The sequence below is a fragment of the Hemibagrus wyckioides genome, linkage group LG01 (assembly GCF_019097595.1).
Source record: "Hemibagrus wyckioides isolate EC202008001 linkage group LG01, SWU_Hwy_1.0, whole genome shotgun sequence".
Lineage (NCBI taxonomy): Eukaryota > Metazoa > Chordata > Actinopteri > Siluriformes > Bagridae > Hemibagrus > Hemibagrus wyckioides.
The window spans coordinates 24,847,724-24,870,512 of record NC_080710.1 but is presented as its reverse complement, the minus strand read 5'-3'; the positions used below and the strand labels follow the sequence as shown (position 1 = coordinate 24,870,512).

The following is a 22,789-nucleotide window of genomic DNA, read 5'->3' as shown; positions in this document are numbered from 1 at the left end:
GTTCACTGAATGATCATGTCAAGCTGCTAACTCTCTGTAAAACTGTTCGATATCTGTGCTACAATCCTGCTCTAGTGTGTTCAGACTTTGTGTGATAAATCTAATGGCACCCGGCACAGATCCTGATTATTTTTTAATAATGGTATTTATTTTCTTATATAATGCTAACGAGTACATCAGAGGGACAGCTCATGTTGGACGTTTGGGGGACAAAGTTAGGGAGGCCAGATGGACGAAGATTGGACGAACTTCAAATGAAGTTTGGACATGTTCAGAGGAGGGAGAGTGAGTATATTGGTAGGAGAATGTTGGACATGGAGCTGCCAGGCAGGAGGCAAGAGCCTGGCAAGAGGAAGGCCAAAGAGGAGGTATATGGATGTAATAAATGAGGATATGAAGCTAGTGGGTGTAAGTGTTGAGGATGCAGAAGATGGGGATAGGTGGAGAGAGATGATTCGCTGTGGCGACCCCTGAAGGGAAAAGCCGAAAGAAGAAGAAGAAGATTTTCTTACATAATGCTCTCATAGTCATGGCCCTTCCTGTGTCAAAATGAGGTCTAAGCCTTGCAGTGCTTTAATAAAAAAACATAAATAATAAATAACCCCAAAAGGAGCAATTTATTTAGAATTCAAATATAAACTAAGCATAAACAAAGTCCTTCAGGTTCAAACCGACCACCATTTACAATTCAATACAAAATGTACAATAAAACACAGATGCTCATAAATAAAAGTCTGTCTTGAATTACAAGAGACTGACTGGTACAATACGTGTATACTTCTCTCAGGGCAATTCCTCGTATTCATGATAATAAATTCAATGTTTAGCTGTGTATTTATTTGACGTGTCTATGAGTGTTGTGTTCCCAGCATAATATCTTTACTAATTTTCAAAAATGGTGGTTTATTAAAATAATCAGGGCCAGCAGGTTAAATATTTAAGAGTTTCTTTTTTTTGTCGGTGTCGTCACTGACAATACACCACTAGGTGGCAGTCTCACAAGGAGTACGTTCCTCGAGGCAGTAGTATGCGTGAATCATTTACGGCTCGTGCCAAGGAGGGGCAAGTCTCTCTAAAAGCTCCTCGGTGACATTTCAGGCTGTCCAAAAGGAGACCACAGGAAGGAAATTCCAGCATGTGGTGGCTTTTACTCTTCTGCTTTAATGTAATGTTTTGCTAGGGGATTCGTTCAGACGAGAAAGAGAGAGAGGGAGAGAGAGAGAGAGGGAGAGAGCTGAGGGCTGAGTTTGCTCTAGCCTTTGTTGTTTTTTCTTTGAATCCAAAGAGAACAAAAGCCTTTCTCGTTTTTAAACTGAGATAATTATTGTGTAATCATCACATGATTGCTCTCTGTTAACAATTACATACTCATTTTTCTGAAAACATCCATCATCTTGACAAAACTTTTGGGTCGGACGATCTGTCACGATCGAGAACCGCATGAAGTTCAGATATAGCACGACTTTCACGACTCACTTTTCCTCTGTCCTCCGACGGCGCACGTCTTGGTGGTGTCGGTGCACGGCATCTCGGCGCAGTTTTCCAGGCGGCCACTTTGCCCGCAGGTGCACACCTCGTAACAGCCGGCCTGACCGCTGCGCACTGGAATCTGGATCCGAGCCTCCATGTGCACTAGGAACTCGGACGCTTCACCCAGTTTGCAGCCTGGCAATGACAAATAATTCCCGTTTTAACTCGGACGTCATCTTAACCAGCACTGATGGTCAAATATTATATTAAAAAAAACACATACCAGGCACACAGAAGTAAGGCTTGCAGTCTTGACCTGGATGACAGCCCTTTCTGTTTACTTCACACAAATGGTTGCTGGGACATGGGTTTGGATTACAGGGATGGATCACCTCCTCGATGATGTTCTCGAAAGGACTAGGAGCTGTGGATGAGGCAAAAAAGTTCAACATATTCACAGAATTTCATGGGTTCAAATAATAGAAATAAAGCTGAAGGATTTGACTGAGACTCACTGAGGTATCTCTGCAGAGGAATGCATCTCTCTGGGTCATCGGTAGGGGACAGGAGGTCACAGATCCGCTCGGGGGTTTGGCCATCTAGAAAGCGTGAGAAGTCGCCGCAGTGGGTCAGGATGTCCACGCAGTCCGACCTGAGGGCAAATAGGCAGAAATTTCAGAGGTCTGAATGATATTATCGGGGGGTGGATGTTGGGGGGGGTGCGTCAGGGGTATTACTTTGTTTAACCTTGGGATCAAATGCATACCAGTGATTTGCCATTTTGAAACTTGGAATAAGATACAACTGGTGAATATGGAAAGCACCGTATAAATTAAAACATAAAAAGGTCTCTGTCGAGGATAAGACAAGAATATAATAATTAAAGGTAAAAACTATAATATAAAATCTCGTTTCAAGTGTCTGCTGCGGAGAACGGAAGCACACCACTTCTCTGTGCTCCTGCCAGCCCGGATTGTACACACACACACACACACACACATACACACACACATATACACACGCACACACACCTCTGTTTTCAGATAGAGGAGATGAAAGCACGCTTCCTGTTGACTGTATACACCATAAAGCGGCCTCATGCTTGGAAACGCTCTGGAGCTGTTTCTCTGCACTGTTTTCGTCCGTCGTGAATGAGACCGTCTCGGAGTTACTCAAACAAATCAGACTTTTTCAGTGACTTTTTCAGTGACTTTTCTGATCCGGGCTACTTGCTGATTGTTTTGTTGCTCACTTTACTCATACTGACATAAGAATATTCAGCGCTTTAGTTCTTTGTCTAGTGTCAGACCACACGTCTGCAGTCTTCAAGCACATCTGGAATTCATAAAATAGAGCCACGTAGGTGAGGACTAAAAATATAATCGCATTACGTTATCCACATACAAAGATACTTCATTGTACTGCTATATGCATACAGAGGATTACACTAAGTATACTTTACTGTGTCTTTGATAGACAAGCATTGAAGACAAGTACAAAAAGCTTCAGGTAACCTATTGACCTTCACCTATTCCTAGTGGTTCAAGTGAACTAGAACAATCGCAAGACCTTCAGTAACTTGGAGAGGGGGAGTATTAAGCTAGTACCTGTGGTGTGATGGACAGCAGAAATCAAACTAGCGGTCACTGTGAAACAATAAGATCTATACATGACTATACATGATCTATATAGACTATACATGTCTGCAGTCTTCAAGCACACCTGGAATTCATAAAATAGTGCTAATTAGGTGAGGGCTAAAAATATAATCTCATTACATTATTCAGGTAAAAAGACTGTACTATGATATACATACAGAGAAGTACACATTTACGTTAGATTATGAAGCCAGGAGTAATTGTTAACCCTGCAACGTGTGAAACGTGAAACAAGAAAACTCAGAATTCTGTTTAAAGTGTGAAAAGCTCTTTTAAGAAAGGTAATAACTGTATATTTTCATACGGACTGCTTTGGTTACTATATATAACTCGATATAACTGGAAAGGCATGTGCAGAAAACAAAGAATGAAAGTAAATTACCCCTTACTGAAAACCGGAGAATGGAAGCAGCATAATCACTGTTTGCTAGCCGACAGTGAAAATATTTATTAAGACCCAGTGGGACACCAAATGTTATGCTGAAATACATGTAATCATACCCCTGCATAGGCGGAACAATGCTGCTCATTTATCTGCATGGATGACTAGTTTGTGAGGCTGCTGACTTTCTGACTGAGTCTATAAACTTTAGCTTGAGGATCTTGGGAGATCTTGCTCTTTTCTAAAAATTTAAGAGGTTTTGTTCGTCAAATTTACCATGAATTCCACATGGCAAACCTTCTGCACATGTCTCTAGAAACTCTATAATTGACATGCTAGGTGGGAAACATTGTCAGGTGTATCAACAGTAACGAAATGGCAAAATGTCAATAAGGGAAGGTAAAATCTGACACTTTTTCCAGTATGAACTAAGAACTCAGACCAAACTCCAGTGTGTAGGAATATGTGCGTGTCCGCAAAATGTCAAGTGCTGATTGCTAGCAGACAGAAACTCTGATGCGTGCTGGAACAGGTCAGAAGAGGAGGGATGCTGATGAATGACTATGAGGTCACAGCCTGCCATCACTCACTGACATGGGCTTTTGTCCTGAGCTGCTGAAGTCAGGGTGTTTCCTGTCAAAGACATGAGCCAGAGCGTTCTAAGCCATTCTCCAGAATTGTTGCGTGAGGAAGACTAATCCTCACCGTACTGGAGTGCGAGCGAGTGCCGAGGGACGGGCCGCTGATCGCCAAATGAGACAAGCTTTAGCTCAGAGTGTAAACACAGGTGTGATAAAATGCGAACAAAACAGCCAGTGTTGCTCTGGTGTGTGTGTGTGTGTGTGAATGAAACTGTCAGGTAAAACATCTCTCTAGTCTTCCTGACAGCACTGCGCTGTATTCATCAGGGTCATGGCTGTCAGCTCCTACATGCCTCACTGTTGCGTGATGATTATAATGCATGGTGACATGCTGAGATGAACTTGGAATTTCTCTTGAAATTGTTTCAACTCAAACAACCTCAGAGCCTGGATTACTGCAGGAATCGGACAACTTCCTTGCTAATGTAGTCAAGCTCTGAAATTTTTGGCACCCTTTGTGAAATTCTGAAAAATGATTATAAATAAATGATAATGTCAGGCTTTTCCCCTCGCTCCGAGCGCTATGTGAAGAGCTGTGCAGCGTGAATAACAGCCCGCAGCACTACAGCACACTCTTCTGTGTTGTCTTACGCTTGTTTACGTGCTTGTTTCCTGTTCCTGAGTTTGATTCACGTTTTGGAATTGTCTGTCTGTCACTCTAATAAAACACACTAGTGCAGTTGCATCCGTCTCAGCTTCCAGATACATAACCATTACAACTTCGAATTGCAAAACACTTGTTTCAAATGTCTCTAAATGACTTCATTCTAAATAATTCTCATAACTTTCTACAGAATGGCAACCAGGTAAAACTACATTTTGTTATATTGTATCAGGACGATGGGAGCGTCCACTCCTGCTGATTCTCCTTTAAAGGGTGCCATTAGTTCTGCACTATACAACGCAGCACTTTCGAGCATCTCTGTTCAGAGACATGGATTAGATACACTTACGTGTAGCTCCATTTGTAATGGAATATCTAGAACACTGCAATTTCTTGCCAGTGCTACTTTGACATCACTTTGTTATTACAGGTTTGTGAATCCAGTTTAAAACAACATCTTAAAATCAGATTAAAGCCAGTGAGAAATAAACATGGAAGAAAAACAGTCAGGGCTATTGTGTAGAGACTGGAAGAGGAATACACACTTGCAGATGACGCTGCTTCTTGATTTGCTGTAACAGGGTTTGATTTGGAGCGCGCAGGCCACAGCCTTCCACATTTCTGGCCGGCACTTTCTAATGTCCAGAACTGGGATGTTCATCAGAGGCATCTTTATGGTTCCGTTAGACCAAAGTTTGATGTCGTTCATGGCGCCCTGGTCAGATTGGATGTTGCAGCTCCGGAAAAGCTCAGTTGGCCTGAAAAAATACAACAGATTAGAGAGTGAATCACAAATTTCATGCTCCAGCCCATAGTCCAGACATGTTTCCCAATTCTGACCAGGACTGTTTACTGTCCAGATTAATAATATGTCTTTGTCATTGTTAATGGGATGTCTAAGTCTGGGCTAGAGTGAAAGTACATTTCATGGGAAACTATAAAAGCTATCAATCTGAATCTGGGCCAGAAAAAGTCATATTTAAAGGCCAAATCTGAGCAGACCAAAAACAGACCAACAAGATCTTTGATAGTCAGACCAAACTGGCTCAGAAATGGATCTGCATGGATGGAACTAATCAATGGATGCTCACTAGGTACCACTTGACAAAACTGAAACATGCCCTCAAACCATACACCATTCAACACTGGCAAAAGGAGATTTCAGAGAATCTTTTCTCACGTAGTCCTTAGCACAAGGGGAATTTTTGTATGTGCTGGTAGAACACAGTGTCAGAGTTGAAGCTTCTTGTTGGTCAGAGATGGGTTTGTTTTCATGGTTCATTTGGGTGGAAGAGGTGGTGTGAGAGGGAGCCTTTACCACTGTGGACAGGAATCCATTTCAGTGAAAGGGTGCGAGACCTCAACAGTGAGGCTGGGAATTCTCCATAGAGCAGTTCAAATCCATCCAGTCCTGTACTGTACATGCTAATTTTGTCTTCTAAACATCTTATTTGTAGCTCTAGCTCTCGGGATGCAATGCCTGAGTGCCAGCAGAGGTCGCGCTCTACTGAGATCTAAGGTGACCTCTGTCCGGAAGTTCCTGCTTGCGTCCCTATTTCGTGTATATAAGCTCTCAGTTGTCAGTCGCAAAGTCTTGCCAATTGTCTAGTTAGCTTTAAATCTTTCTAGATCCTTTGTCTGGTGATTTGACAGCTCTTAGGATTATTCTCTCATTCTCTTGTTTGATGTCTGGAGTTTGAATTGTATAGAGCTCAATAAAACCTTCCTATAGATCCTAAAAAATTAAATTAGCTTCAAAGTGTGGAACTCTTCTTTTGCTTATTTAGACAAAAAAAGGACATTCTTTTAGTAAAAATGCCAAGACAGATCACTAAGGGTCTTTAAACATATGCAGCATTTGCAGTTGGTGTGATTTTTTCGACAGGTGAGAACATAGCAATCGGACTCGGTGCTGACCAGAACAACTGGTCCGACACGGTCTGAGTGAAGTGGTTTCCGTCCAGTTCCAAGTGAGGTTTGCCGCAGTGTATTTTGGGCTACAGGCAACATTTTTGTAGATGTGAGCTTGTAAACTGACCCGCAAAGCCCCAAACCAGCCCCAAATACCTCTCAGCCAAAGAGGTTTATTTTGCTTTTTGGTTTGTTTAATTAGGCAAAGTGTGAAACCAAACCAAAACAAACCAATTAGCAAACAAACCAAAGCTCTGATTTCTTTATGCTCATAGGTGTGAAAGTGCCCTAAAATGACCATAATGATCAAGTTGTTCCACAATAATTCACTGTATGCTTTTTATACACAGCTTTATCTGATACTAGTTTTCCCATCCTCCCTACTGCCGTTCCTGTCGATGCACACGCTGACTGAAACAGCATCCTCAAAGGCGAAATCGACCTTTTTCTCTCTGCATCCTTCGATGACGGGGTGTGTTGCAGGCTTTACTGGTACTGCTCAGCCCTGCTGATAAACACAGCTCTCCACAACCGTATTTGTCCCCAGCGGTTTTTGTGCTCAGTTTGTGCTCTGTGCCACTGCCAAGTCCCCGAAGCAACAGCTTTTGAAATCTGCAGGGGTGCCCACCAGTGCAATCCTCCATAGGAAACCTTCAAAGCATATCAAAGCCAGGGTTTGTTTGCATGACCTTTGCATCCCGCCATAGAGGCAAGGGTGCCGTCATCTTAAAGAAAGATTCGTCAACCCCTGTCCAGTCTAAACAATACGCAGAATAGTTTGGATTGCTTTGAATGCCTGAGCTTCTGGGGGATGTGGGTGAAGATCCTACAAATAATGATACCTTTGACAAGGTAAAACATCTTAAGCAGAGGGAATAAATCATAATGGTTTACTTCATGTAATACATTGCCCAAGGTGAATTCTAGGGAGAGAAAGATAAATGTGCTTTCGGTTATTTTATGACTCACTTTAAAAAAAAATAAAATAGTGGTAGGAACATACAACCATCATACATCAAAGCATATGAACTATTTCATGCATGTAGGCAGTTTTAATATGAAAAGGATACGATCATAAATAACAACCCAGCATTTCAGCATGATATAGAATATGATCATTATACTGCATTAAAAGTATAACTAAGCATCAGGTTGACTAACATAACAACTAACTACACAACACTGTTTAGTTATCATGTTTTCTTTTAGACTGGAGAGTTAACTGTAACCATGGGAACGCTCGACTGGTCCCACTATCTCTCAGGGTACAAGGAAGGTTTGTACCAAGACTCTTTTCTGTTCTTTCACATGGGTGGTGGAATGAACCTCCATTAGATGTCTGAACAACTGAGTCACTGGCTGTCTTCAAACAATGTCTAAAGACCTACCGCTTCCTGAAGTACTTTTAAAGTAGGGATTAAAAACTAAAAATAAATCAATCGTAGTCTGTGTGCTTTTCTTGCCTCCCCCTAGACTTTTAAACTGATGGGTCTAAAATAACACAAATTGATGTTACTTAAAAACCATTTTCTCCCAATTTTCTTATTTACGATTGCTCTCCATTAGGTTGCCAGTTTTCTTCTCTAGGACCTCCAGCCATGGATGGTTGTGTCACCTCCTGACAAAAATACAATGCTTTTCTGTTGCCTCACCATTAGTATCTAGCTAAACAGTATCCTCCTAAATGCCACACAGATGATTTTGTACTGATATTTTTATTATGTATGTCAAATATTGCAGTGTATACCCGATCCCAGCTGGAGGTCCTGGAAGATAGGAAAGCTGCATGACCTTGAAGCAAAAATCAATTAAAAATTAAACGCTAAACAGGACCACCAGTATCGAAACTACTAGTTTAGTAGTAATTTGGTTTCTGTCATGTCTTGGATGTATTTTGTCATTGTGAATATTTTAAAAGGAGTATGATTTGTTCTACATGAGTGTTTCTCTCGTGCTATCATTTTTACATCCTCGCCTGTCAGTATTCATCACCAGCAGCCACTGAAGGTCATAAAAGAAGCTGTCCTCTCAAAGAACTCATGAGTGCTCCAATTCACCAAGCCACATCTGAAGGAAAATGCCCCAGGGTCCGACCATCTGACAACAGTTCATCATCAAACCGTGAACATAAAGATGCTGTCGCAAAGTCACTAAATCTAGCAACCACAAGTCTCTGTGTTGCACGAGTGAGATTTTAGCTCGGAAACTGTTTAGAGGGCCAAACGGAATAGTTGTGTTGGGTGATGTGGAGGGCATGTGAACCCGCAAACAATTTAGCATAGGCAAGAACTATTCCCACCATAATAACACACACCATGCAGACCTACATCTGAGGTGAAGGGTACGAATGACCTGACAACAGACTGGTCCTTACACTTACTGCTTACTAAAGGAAACTAGCTACGGGTTATAATTTTTGTCTGTGGGAAGTTTATTTGTTAATTCGTTTTCAGTAAACGCTTAATCCTGGTCAGTGTAGCGGGAGTATCCTGAGAACAGTCGGCATGAGACAAGAACATGCCCTGAATGTAACCCAGGGAATCATTTTCAAACCCATTCACACCTTGACACAATTTAAAGTCAAAGCAAAGCGATCACAACAGCGCAAACTCTTCCTCTGAGATTTCCTTAAGTCGTTTGTTGTTGTTTTTCTCAAAGGCATTAGAGTTATAGGATAGTAACTTGGTTTCCACGACAACAACGTTCACTTCTGGTTGCTGAAGCTGTCCTTACAGCCATTATACAGTAGCTTAAAGATACTAAAATATTGTTGTAAGAAAGTCGGGAGTGTGTGATGCAAAAGAAGAAAAAAAACAAAACAGAAACCTGGATAAACATGCTATAGTGCAGATGGGGTTTGAGTTTAATGTTGGTGTGGATTCAAATATTTTAAGTGGAAGCCTATGTGCCAACATGTGAGACAACTTAAATGTGTTTTCTGTGTGAACTTGCCTAAAAGCAACTCACAAAAAATCTAATCTGGATGCAAAAGGGATAAGTATAAATGAAAATTTTAAATGCTGTAATTTTTATTAGGACTTTTTTTTCTATTCCTGTGAAGCTGCTTTAATGAAAATGTCCATTGTTAAAAGTGCAATACAAATAAAACTGAACTGAAACCACAACTCTGATTTTTTTGGAAGCAAGCGGGTGATTTTTATTTATTTATTTGTCATTTATTTTGTTACCTGTTGTTAAAGTTGGTACAGTAGGTGAGATCTTTGCAGCCTAGCTGGCATGGTTCCCTCACATCTGCCAGGCAGGTGATGAGATCTGTCTCCACAGGGCTGTACTCACAGACCTGATCAAACTCCTGCCACGTCTGAGTTCCCCAGTTGGTGCTGAACTCCTGGCACATAACTCTGTTGAAAAATAAGTTACACAACTGCATTCAGAGACGGAGACACATGTGGGCCTGTCAGATCCACTTTTGCATGCAGAAATGTCACGCTACCCAAAACCTTGGTTTTTTTTTCACGACTGTAAGCTGACCTGCACTGTGAGGTATTCGCTTTGGAGCAGCAGTGGAGCTTGGCGCAGTCCATCTTGGCTGTTGGGGAGGCTTCGGGGTCACTTTTGGCCGGAGGGTGAGCGCTACCCAGAAAGCACTGCCACAGTGGGTCCTGGGGGAGGGGCTGGCTTCCGCACTCTGCAATCAGGCCCTCCATGATCTCGTGCTCGGTGTTCATGGTGCGCAGGATCCGTTTACACGCCGTCTGGCAGTGTGCCTCCTCCGCCCGGTCACAACAGTACAGGCCTGGAGGAGCACATATGCTTACGGTTAGAAAGTATGACAAGAAGAATGCATAGAGATTTACTGGCATGGTGAAAAAAGGTAAATGTCCTGATTAGGTAACAAGCATATGATCTAATGCTTCTTTGAATGCGACATGGTTTAACTTTGCTCATCAAACAAGTGTAACATGAACACCAACCACGTTTTTGCAATAACATACAAGGCATGAAACCGTAACAAGTAAATGAATATCAGAGAGTAACACGATGAGGAGAAAAGTAATTAGATGACTGGTAAATTAGGTAGTTAGTGTTCATATGCTTTCATTTTGTGTGAAGGATCATATTATCATAGGAAATTTCAGCCTGGTGATTTAGATGGCAAGAAATATTCAGGTTTGTGTAATGTAGCAGCCCAAACATTCATGTCATTTTGACATTTGATACTATTGAAATAATATGGTTCTCTTGTGCATGTATACTATATGGCCAAAGGTTTGTGCACACCTGACCATCACGCCCATATGTGCTTGCTGAGTATCACATTCCAGATTTATTCCCCTTTTCCTGTTATAATGTGCTCCACTCTTCTGGGAAGGCTTTCCACTAGATGTTGCAGTGCGGCTGTGCTTTAGTGAGATGTTAGGTGCATTGGAGGTCAGTAGGATTGAGGTAGACCACTCTACATCAACCTTGTTTGCCTTTGTTGTGTGAACAAGGTCATTATCATGCCTGAATGTTTTGTACAGCATACGAAGACATCCTATACAGTCACATGCTTCCAAATTTGTTTCAACTGTTTCAAAAGAGCCACATTTGGGTGTGATGGTCAGGAGTACACATACTTTTGGATATATTGTGGATTTAACTGAGTGTGACACACTACTGTATCTTATACACAATTCAGTCAAATCCAAAAGTCAATGTCAAGGGCTCATTTATCACGATCAAATAGCAAGTGAGAGTCAAAACCAGAAAACATTGTACTTCAAAACGAGGCATTATGGGAACAAGGCTCTGACCTAAAGTCATGAATAACATGATGTGGGTACAATTAGGTTAAAACACCAATGACGGCAAACATAATGTAAACACAACCCAGCTCTCTGCACTGGGACCCACCAGTTCATAATCTAAATAATTCTATAATATTTATGTATATAAAGCTCTTTCTGGTCTTCCTCCATAGTACACTGTTGATGTGTGGATGTTCTCTATCGATACTCTCCTACCAGAATGCTAAGATCTTCTTCTAGCTTTCACTTGTACTAAGACAAAGGGTGATTGAGCCGTTTCTGTGGTTGGTCATAAACTCTGGAACAGTTTTCGAATGAGGTCCGCTTTGTCTTATCTGTTCAGAAAGCTTTTCTTACACCAGTGTCTCGTGATGTTATTTAACATGATGCTATATAATGGTATGTAAAGCACTTTGAATCAATCAGTGTTGCCCATGTGCCTTGAGAGGAAGAATTTGGAATGTGTGACATTGAAAAGGGACAAAATCAGATTTCAATACAAAAAGATGCCTGATCTACAACTACATTTATAACATAATCTACATCTGAGAAAAAATATTGCTGCTAAATGTAGAATAATGATCAAATTAAGATGAGAGATGAGTTTTCATGCTTCTCATCATCCACATCAGTCTCTGTCTTGTCAGCTGAGGTAACAGTTACTCATGGTGTTTAAACACAAGCCTCATCGCTGTCTCGTCACTCGGTTTAAGCTGACATCAGTGAGAAAATAATAGGTCACAGATTATTTCAGTCAGTTCTGATAACTAGCTACATTTCGTATAAAGATTTATAACCATCATACAGCTTTATTAAAGCATATATCATATAGCTTTATTAGAGCATTTAAATAAGATGATGATGATGATGTTGATGATGATGATGTCATTTTGACAGCCTGTATCTGATTTCAAATGGAATTGATTAGGGTTATGTTCATTTTGCTATAATAGATTCATGCTAAGGTTAGCTTAAATAAAACATTTTTGCATTGTTTGAGTGAAACATTTTTTAGGTTTTCTTACAGAAGATTTATCAAAGTGTATTTCTGGCTGAAAAGTTTAGTCAACTTAGTGGACAGTCAATTTCTCATACTTATTTTTGGCATTTTTCTAGAATTTTCCATTCAGAATTTTCCCAGACCATCACACACACGTTTTTCCTGTTTGATGAATTCTGCTTCTATAAACAGTTATATTATTAACTATATATTAACAGTTCACTGGGTCACGGTGCTGTGCAGAGTGTAGGAGGTGTGCTCACTATCGATGGGACTCCTGGTGGGATAGGATTTGGTGTAGTTGGCCACGCAGCTGATGAGCTGAGGGCTGATGCTCTGGCAGTACTCCTTGACAGTGTTGATCTGAGACACAGTGGGTGAAGAGTCTGTGCGGAAGATGGCCTGGCAGTATTCCCGGCAGTGAGTGTGTCTCCCTGCATAGCTGCAGCACACTGAACCCACTGCAAGAGAAGATGCACCAATGAAAAAACTACAAAAATGAGTCACAGAAAAACCATAAACAAAATATACTATAAAAGTCTGAGACCACATTTGAAATAAGTAATTTAATAATTATATATTTATATTAATTTAATTATTATTAATAAATTATTAATAATTTAATAGTATATATTTAATAATTTTTTAATATAAACAGACAATTCTAAAATAAATAAAAAATACAGAAATTTGTGACATCATGACTATTAAAGATTTTGCACAATTTCTACTTCGCTCTTTAACTCTAAGCAAATTTGTGTAAAGGTAAAAGGACAGATTTTTTTAATGAGTTTTATTAGTCCCTTCTGTGGAAACACATATTCAGATGACACACTGCTGGATTTAATCTAACATCAGGTTTTACACAAACATGTGAAGAGCATGCCAGCTCGAGTGCACGCTGGCAATGAAGCAAAATATCAAGATATTCAGTACTAAGAATTTCATGTGAATATATTTATAAGAGTCTACTTTTGACTCATTTGGAATGGAAACCTTTATATTACATTGAAAAAAAGCTATTTGGACCACACACCGAATAAAAATAAAAAAAAAAAGGACCATGCCATAGACCCCCTGGGGTCACTCGAACCAAAGGTTATGCCCGATAATGCAGAGGGCTACATGTCAGGAGGTCCGAAGTCTGGACAGGAAACTCTGTGAGACTCTGTGGGTGACGGTGTCTGCAGGGCAATGCTCACACATATGAACACAACTAAAGCATTTCATTCTCTGGTGAGCTCAATAGCAGGGTGAATTTCAGCACGATGGGAGGTCATGACCCTGCCCTGCAGGCATAGAAACATGATTTGCCAAGTAGAATAGTGTCCTGTTTCCTTTTCGCACAAGTTAACATACGTAGAAGTCACACAGCACTGCAGATATTGTACGACAGTTCCTAAACTCACCCATTTCACCAGTACACTGGCTTCTGAAATCGACTTTTAAACCAGTATAAACAAACGAATGATTTTATCACCGCAAATCTGATATAAAATGAGTCATGTTTGCTTTTACTGTGAGATGTTTGTTTTTGCCTCTGTTTGGATAACCTACATGGAATTTTAGTGAATAAAGAAAACGGCTTCAAACTTTACATGATTATGAACAAGCACTTGTTTGAGTGTCTGAGAGCAGAAATGGGTTTCTCGCCATTTACTTTGAAGAAAGAGACATGTGTTTGAAAAAAGCAACCATTTCTGGGGGTTTTTTTTGGAAGTTTTCTAAGGATATACTGCCTCTAGTCAGCTCAGAAAAAAAACAGAGACACTTTTTAAAAGTTCTACTTTCATATGAGCTGTTAAGCATCACTGCGGAGTGATAAATGACATGACAAAGAAATTCAATTATGAACATGGGCACCACCCAAATAGGCACAAATTCCATTTTTTAGCATCTGGTAAAAAGAGATAGACATCTTACATATGTGGTGTTTGAGTCCGAGTATCATTTTTAACACAATGTAAAGAAATGCATGTGATGAGCGCTTACTTTCATTTTTGGTGATACAGCTGTAGAGTGGTTTCTGCAGAAGAGAAGGAAGAGCAGGTTAAACACATGTGCTGCTGGAGAGAAGGCAATAACATCTTGATTGAGAAGGCAATTCTGTTACTTGTAGGTTTTGGCAGCTCTTTGTTTAACACGTCCATTTTTGTATATCAACATCAAAGGAAAAAGCAGATAAACTATTTGGAAAGCGTTCAAACGGCTGTGTTTCGTCCTTGACAGACGTTTCGAACCTCCCGTCCCATATTTTTGTATATAAATATAGAAGGAACTGAGATACCTTTCAAGCCATGATGGTTCTCCATCCTCCTTCTTTTAAAGCTAATTTCAGATCTGGCCATCATGAGAATATCAATTACACACAACCTTTTAGAAGAGCTTTACAGCGTTGGTCATTAACACCTTACTTTGACTTGCATGCCAAGTTAAAAACAAACAAAGAAAAAACAAAAAAAAAAAACCTCTTGGGACTCTCATAAGTGCTTCATGAAGTTTCGCCTGTTGCGTGCTTTGGCTCGGGACGAGATTTGCTCGTAAACTGAGGGCGTGAGATGAAAGCCGGCTCAGGGATTAAAGCGGGAGTATGTCTGCTCCAAACCAAATATTATGCCCTGTGGTTTGTTTGTTTGTTTAGACAAAGGAGGTGATTCAGATTATAAGAGGAAATAAAGGGAGGGGAAAACAGAGCCACGATGGGCTAAATACTACAGTGAGAAATGACTTTTGTTGATGATTAAAATCATTTTTTTGCACCTTTAACTAACATTTCTTCCAAAAACCTAGCTTTCTCAGTTCCTGATGTGTGTCAGAGTGTACACCACATCCATGAAGAATAAAGAAATTACTTTGGGAAAGAGGTAGGACTGGTGCACGGCATATAGGTTTTATTAACACACGTAAATGTCCAGGTTCTGACAACACAGCAACTTGCAAGACGTGAAATAAACAATAGGAATCACTCCTGAAGTCGGCACTCAGAAGCTCTTTATCGGCTGTTGTGGGTTTATCAGATTAGAGCTTTGTTTGTCTAAAAACAAAACGTCTGGGAATAATTCTTTCGGGAAAACGTGAAAAGTATAAATGTGTATGAATTACCCAAAGCCCACTGGTCAGTTTTCTCCTGTTTACAAAAAAAAAAGCCTGGACAATATATCAGTATGATCTTAAGATTGAGACAGTTAGCGGTATGCCGTTATAAGGAAATGATCAACAATGTAGTGCTTTTACAATCCTGAATTGTTTTATTCCTCTTACACCATAGCAACATTTTTATTCTAATTAAAGATGAACTTGTCATACCTTTTATCCATTTACAGTTATGTTTAATGTTAGGAATCATGACAACTCGTTATGTGTGTATGTCCGTTATAATGTATAGTGTGGGTTATTCCACTTATACCACAACGATTTCCCGGTGTTTACAATGTTTAATTTATTACTAAACAACACACTGCACGTTTTAATGGTTTATAATTAGATTTAAAGTTGTGGGACAAGTTAATTCCTGTTCTCACCTACATTACAGCTGTGTTAAATCTCGCTCTCGCTCTCACACACACCCACAGGAAAGGAGAGAGTAACCGAAGGCTCCCTGCTTCCTCGAACAATGAATAAATGTCTCCTAACAAACAACTTCACCACATCAACAATCATACCAGATGTTTTACTTTGCTTAAAATTAGACTGTAAGGTACCCGTATATATGAGCTGTTACTATGGAAACAATAGCGAGTGTCTTGTCTGATTTTTATGAATCATTCGATGATGAATAAGAATAACAGAATCACGGTGTTTGTGGTTATTCAGTGACTACTGGTTTCATCCTCTTCCCAGGCTGACTTGCTACAAAGCTGTAACTCTGAATGACACTGAAGTTCACTGAAACTGGTGCTTCCTTATTTTTTTTCCTGTGAACCAGTGCTGATGTATTCACTGATAGACACTTTAAAGCACTGTCGTACGTCGATCTGGATAAGGGCGTTTGCAAAATGGCGTAAATGTAAATGTAAGTTCTATATCAGGCTTTTCACACTGCACTTATCCCTGGGTTACTGTCATTCTAAACCTCACTTTTTACCCCTGGTAGAGAAAGGTTTCGCATTGGTCATTTAGAAGTGGGGTTAACACGTTTTACTATGGTTATGAAACCCTGCTGTTATGGGTAGACTGAGCATTGTGTGCCTCAAATCAGGTGTTTTGTACATTACAAAAACCCTGTGTGATGTTTAAACATTGCTTGTACCTCAGTGTTTGACCTTAATTCGTTCGAAAAGTCTTGTTGAATACCGATTTGGGCGAAAACCGAATTATTTTTCCCCCATAAGAAATAATGTAAAACGAATTAATCTGTTTCAACTTGATGGCTGATCTCACAACTTTCCTCTTGGCAACATTTATGCCTGATTTCCCCTTTTTCGGAGACATGGCTACTGAAATTATACCACAACAGACAGCATGGGGTTATAACACAAGCACTCACAGGTGATGCTCTGAGAACAGATGACCCGCGGAAACTGCTTCATCTCTATTGTCTATGCCAGGGTACACTGCATGGAAAGCGAGTGTATTTTTTTAGGGGGGCTTTAACATTTCTACTCAGCCCCTCTAAAAATTCTGTGATTCTCCATAAACTGTACACAAATTCGTGATCGCCTCAGACCCCTTTAAATTTCATATGAAAACGACGGCAGACTTCGGCTCCTCCCCGTCTTTCAGCGCGTTCTTCAATCTGCAGACCGCGGCATCGCAGAGCGAGGATCAGAGGACGTGTGTGTGTGTGTGATCAGGAAGACTCGTATTTGGCTTGTTCAGTACTCAAATGTTATACACATCTATGCAATACAGTGGAATGCTGCAATAAGTTCACCATCCTACCCTGTTAGTCAAACCTTTATTTTATTTTACTTATTTATTATTTTTTACTATTATACCCTCATTGGGGGCTGAGCCCCCTTAAATGAAAATTTGTTATTCGATATTATTTGCAATCCTGTATGAAACAAGAACCGGTGTTCCTGACGGTCGAGTCGTACACAGAAAATATTTTCGTACACAGAGGTCAAATTGACTTGAAAATTCGAATTGAATACCGAAAATTCAAACACAGGGGTGGTCGAGGACCGAGGTACCACTGTATTTTTATGTTTTTGTCAGAAAAGTCGGTTATGGATACTCTAGATGACACAATCAGTGGGTACTGACTGAAAAATTAGCAGAATCTGGATATCTTCTTCACTGTCCGTAATCACCTCGCAGCTCTGCTCCCTCCACCCTGTACATTCTATTACATTTTCTCTCCTATCTGCTCTGCTGGGGAGGACGCAGCGGAAAGAGAGATGTGGCACGACTGTACTGACTGGTGAGGAGGTGAGGAGGGCAGGCTCTGTGGTGGGAGCAGAGCTGCAATAGCAGAGACAATGACCCTGGACAGACTTCTCTTTATCCTGCACAGAGCCCACCACCCTCTGCACATTCATTCACCAGGCAGAGGAGTGTATTCAGTGGCAGACTGCTGTCTCTGTCCTGCTCCCATTGCGAGACTGAGGAACTCTTTTGTCCCCCTGGCCATTAGACTGTACAACACCTCTTAGGTACGGCAAGGTGGAAATACACAAACTGAGGAGTGACTCTGTATGTTATTTTTTTTCACCTGTCTTTGTGATCTATCTATCTATCTATCTATCTGTCTATCCATCCATCCATCCATCCATCCATCCATCCATCTCGATGAACAAACAGTGACTTTTTTTCTCACTGATGTCAAAGTGGGAGACAAGCTATTATTTGTTGTACATAGGCTACTGTATATTTACATATTTATCTGCACATGTTAATTTGCAGTAATTTGTACTATTTGCACTTCTGGTAGATGCTAAACGGCATTTCGTTGCTATGTACCTATATTATGCAATGACAATAAAGTTGTGTTTATCTATCTATCTATCTATCTATCTATCTATCTATCTATCTATCTATCTATCTATCTATCTATCTATCTATCTATCTATCTATCTATCTGTCTGTCTGACTATCAATTTGTCTGTCTGTCTGTCTGTCTGCCTTCCTGCCTGTCTGTCTATCTATCTATCTATCTATCTATCTATCTATCTATCTATCTATCTATCTATCTATCTATCTATCTATCTATCTGTCTGTCTGACTATCAATTTGTCTGTCTGTCTGCCTTCCTGCCTGCCTGCCTGTCTGTCTATCTATCTATCTATCTATCTATCTATCTATCTATCTATCTATCTATCTATCTATCTATCTATCTATCTATCTATCTATCTGTCTGACTATCAATTTGTCTGTCTGTCTGACTATCAATTTGTCTGTCTGTCTGTCTGCTTTCCTGCCTGTCTATCTATCTATCTATCTATCTATCTATCTATCTATCTATCTATCTATCTATCTATCTATCTATCTGTCTGTCTGTCTGTCTGACTATCAATTTGTCTGTCTGTCTGCCTTCCTGCCTGTCTGTCTATCTATCTATCTATCTATCTATCTATCTATCTATCTATCTATCTATCTATCTATCTATCTATCTATCTATCTATCTGTCTGACTATCAATTTGTCTGTCTGTCTGACTATCAATTTGTCTGTCTGTCTGTCTGCTTTCCTGCCTGTCTATCTATCTATCTATCTATCTATCTATCTATCTATCTATCTATCTATCTATCTATCTATCTATCTATCTATCTGTCTGTCTGTCTGTCTGACTATCAATTTGTCTGTCTGTCTGTCTGCCTTCCTGCCTGTCTATCTATCTATCTATCTATCTATCTATCTATCTATCTATCTATCTATCTATCTGTCTGTCTGTCTATCAATTTGTCTGTCTGTCTGTCTGCCTTCCTGCCTGTCTATCTATCTATCTATCTATCTATCTATCTATCTATCTATCTATCTGTCTGTCTGTCTGTCTGACTATCAATTTGTCTGTCTGTCTGTCTGCCTTCCTGCCTGTCTATCTATCTATCTATCTATCTATCTATCTATCTATCTATCTATCTATCTATCTATCTGTCTGTCTGTCTGTCTGACTATCAATTTGTCTGTCTGTCTGCCTTCCTGCCTGTCTATCTATCTATCTATCTATCTATCTATCTATCTATCTATCTATCTATCTATCTATCTATCTATCTATCTGTCTGTCTGACTATCAATTTGTCTGTCTGTCTGCCTTCCTGCCTGTCTATCTATCTATCTATCTATCTATCTATCTATCTATCTATCTATCTATCTATCTATCTATCTATCTATCTATCTGTCTGTCTGTCTGACTATCAATTTGTCTGTCTGTCTGTCTGCCTTCCTGCCTGTCTATCTATCTATCTATCTATCTATCTATCTATCTATCTATCTATCTATCTATCTATCTATCTACCTACCTACCTACCTGTCTATCTCTCTGCCTGTCTATCTCAATGAACAAACAGTGACTTTTTTTCTCACTGATGTCAAAGTGGGAGACAAGCCGTTATTTAAAGCGGCGATACGTCATATTTATCCAGTCATGGTTATTGAAGGCGCAAATATGCAAATAAGAAGGTTAAGCCAGGGTTTTAGGAATGTACAGTGTGAAACATCAGATTATGGCTCAGAAAAGCCAGGAGTAATGTTAACCTTAAGCAGTGTGAAAGATGAAACAAGGTCACCCAGGGTCAAGTGTTTTCAAGCCCTAATGAAACCTCTCAGCTAAATACTTCTATACAGCCATTAACTTTTTTTTTGTTTTTACCATATTCAAAATCAGTACTTTTTTAGAACCAGCTGTTTAAGCAACCTGATATAATATTAGCTTTGTCACCCACCTCTACTGTAACGTTTATGTTTTGCTGTTCCTACAGACTTACCTCTGTGTCTTTTCTGCATACTTTTGTGATATCATTTTTAGATGACGCCTAAAAAGAAGAGGAAGAACAAAGAGGAAATGGACAATAAAGCGTCAGAGTTTGAGGCAGTTTACTGCATCTAAACCGAAATCAAGAATTGCGGTTTAGATGCAATAAATACTATATAAAGACACAAAATTCCAGCAACCATCCCTTTAATAACATACACTACAGAAACATCATGTCTTATAAAGTGAAAATAGTTTAAATATGGACATCTAATAACTCTTGTCATAAATATATTATAAATTAAATAAGAGATTATTTAGCCTTTAGATGCGTTCACTCATTTCAGCTTTAATGTTTTCTTATTCTGCACCAGATAATTTTGCTTCTTTCCACAAAATAAGATGCTTAAAAAATTTTAAGCTTAGAATTAGTACAAAATAGCTAGAAATAAATTTGACTATATTCAAAATATTTTCACTTTGCAAGCTTTGGGGGTTTTTTTGTGCGTGTGTGTGTGTGTGTGTGTGTCTGTACAGTAAAGCATTCTTTACTTTAGTAAAAAACAATTTTTTACAACAGACACTATGCCAAACTGTCATGTCAGGCCATGGCTCCTTTTCCAGGCATGCTGGATTAAATCTGCATTTCTCAGGCCCTGCAGAGTACTGCAGGTGAATTACAGGAGCTGTCTGTCAAAATGAGCGAGCGAATAGCGAGCAGAGGAAGGGGAGGGGCTACAGCCTTGTGTCATATATGGAGTGAAAGACTGTATTTAATTCAATTCAGTTCAAATTTATACATATGACACTTTTAACAATGGATATTCTATCAAAGGAGCTTTACAGGAATATAAAAATTCAGAAGAAAAATGGTAAAGTTTTCAAAATTTAAATTTAGATTTATCTCTAATGAGCAAGCCAGAGGCCATAGAGGTGACAAGGAAAAACTCCCTGAGATGATATGAGGAAGAAACCTGAATTTTCTACAGATAATAAACACTTTTAAGTTTTTGTATTTATTGGCTATTTATTGTTTTTTAAGGACTTTGTATTCATTAGCTTTTTTGAATTCAAGCATGCTTTAAGCACCACTAGATTAAAAATGCTTTATTTTTCAAGGTTTTCTTTAAATTTCAATTAAAAAAATTGGAGTACTTCAAGCACTTGTGCGAACACTGCAGGATGTTTTTCCCTTTCCCCACACTGAAGTGGTCTGAGTGTTTACCTGCTTGCATTCCCTGCGGCACTCCACCGAGATGGCCAGCTCACAGCAGCCAAGGCCGACCCATCCATCTGATTTCCTTGACGCCCCTAAAAAGGGAGCAGAAACTTATTACTGAATGTGCATCAGACAGAGAAAACCTCATTTTCTCTCCGGCTTTCATCAGGAGTTCACTAATCCATGCACATACTAATACTTATAAACCATAGCAACAGCAACACTATCATTATTACAAGCAAATTGTGCCCGATATGTTATTCTGTCTACAGTCTTGGATCATATCAGATTGTTTAAGAAGTTTGATGCATACACATACAAGCTGGATCTTCTTTAAAGACTACAGGTGAAACATTTGGGCTTAGATAAAACAATGCATGCATCCCTGCGATGCATCTCAGGCTTCAGGTCTTACCTGGTAATGTCGAGTTAATGCAGATCCAAAGCTCATTCTGCAAAAAGAAAAAAGAATGATTATGGCTTTAGAGATACTGTACATATTTAGCAGCTGTGGGCAGTGGTGGCTCAAGTGGTTAAGGCTTTGGGTCATTGACCGGAAGATTGGGGTTTAAGCCCCAGCACTGCCAAGCTGCCACCATTGGGACCTTGAGCAAGGCTCCCAATCCCCTCTGCTCCAGGGGCGCTGCATCATGGCTGACCCTGCGCTCTGATCCCAACCCTCAAGGATGGGATATGTGAAGAAAGAATTTCACGGTGCAGTAATGTATATGTGACAAATAAAGACAACTTAACTTTAAGTGACTTCATACTTGATGCACTACTTCAGTCGTTACTGTTAAGAAATTCGCTTTTCATTTAACTCCTGCAGTAAAATAAAAAAATCTCTAAGACTACGCTGATGTTACATGTCATATTTAGAAGTATAGAAAGAATTTCAAAACTAAAAACTTCACCACAGAGTGAAATTCATCACAAAATAAATCTTGGATGCCAATAAAGTGTGCAATGTTCCAGGGGTCATCCGGGGTGAATGCCTCCTTTAAGCATACATGCAGTATTTCACACCGCTACATTTGCATATTAAGATCTTGTCTAATAAACACTGTAAGCATTGATTCATGAATTCATTGAACTATTTTAACTGGCATTTCTGTGTTAGATGCAGTAACCTTTTTATAATAACTGTTATGCCTTCATTTGCATATACTTGTGCTCTGTTTCTGCTAGCTATTTCCATATCATTTGCATGTAAGGGTCATGCAATACATAAAATATAATAAGTATTTAAATTGCCTGAACCAAAGTTAACCAAAGGCAAGGAATGAAATCCTGCTGAAC

At 39.6% G+C, this 22,789-nt stretch overlaps 1 protein-coding gene across 1 annotated transcript in view; it reads right to left on the bottom strand.

Moving 5' to 3' along the window:
* reck (reversion-inducing-cysteine-rich protein with kazal motifs) overlaps positions 1–22,789 on the bottom strand; it is a 65,686-nt gene that overhangs the window by 16,225 nt on the left and 26,672 nt on the right. The window contains exons 4-14 of the mRNA XM_058389192.1: positions 21,906–21,942; positions 21,497–21,582; positions 20,285–20,332; positions 14,410–14,443; positions 12,681–12,878; positions 10,159–10,423; positions 9,855–10,028; positions 5,301–5,513; positions 1,986–2,122; positions 1,754–1,894; positions 1,477–1,665 (exon numbers count right to left, since the gene is read on the bottom strand). Coding sequence (XP_058245175.1) covers positions 1,477–1,665; positions 1,754–1,894; positions 1,986–2,122; positions 5,301–5,513; positions 9,855–10,028; positions 10,159–10,423; positions 12,681–12,878; positions 14,410–14,443; positions 20,285–20,332; positions 21,497–21,582; positions 21,906–21,942 — 1,522 coding nt within the window. The remainder of the gene's footprint in view (positions 1–1,476; positions 1,666–1,753; positions 1,895–1,985; positions 2,123–5,300; positions 5,514–9,854; positions 10,029–10,158; positions 10,424–12,680; positions 12,879–14,409; positions 14,444–20,284; positions 20,333–21,496; positions 21,583–21,905; positions 21,943–22,789) is intronic.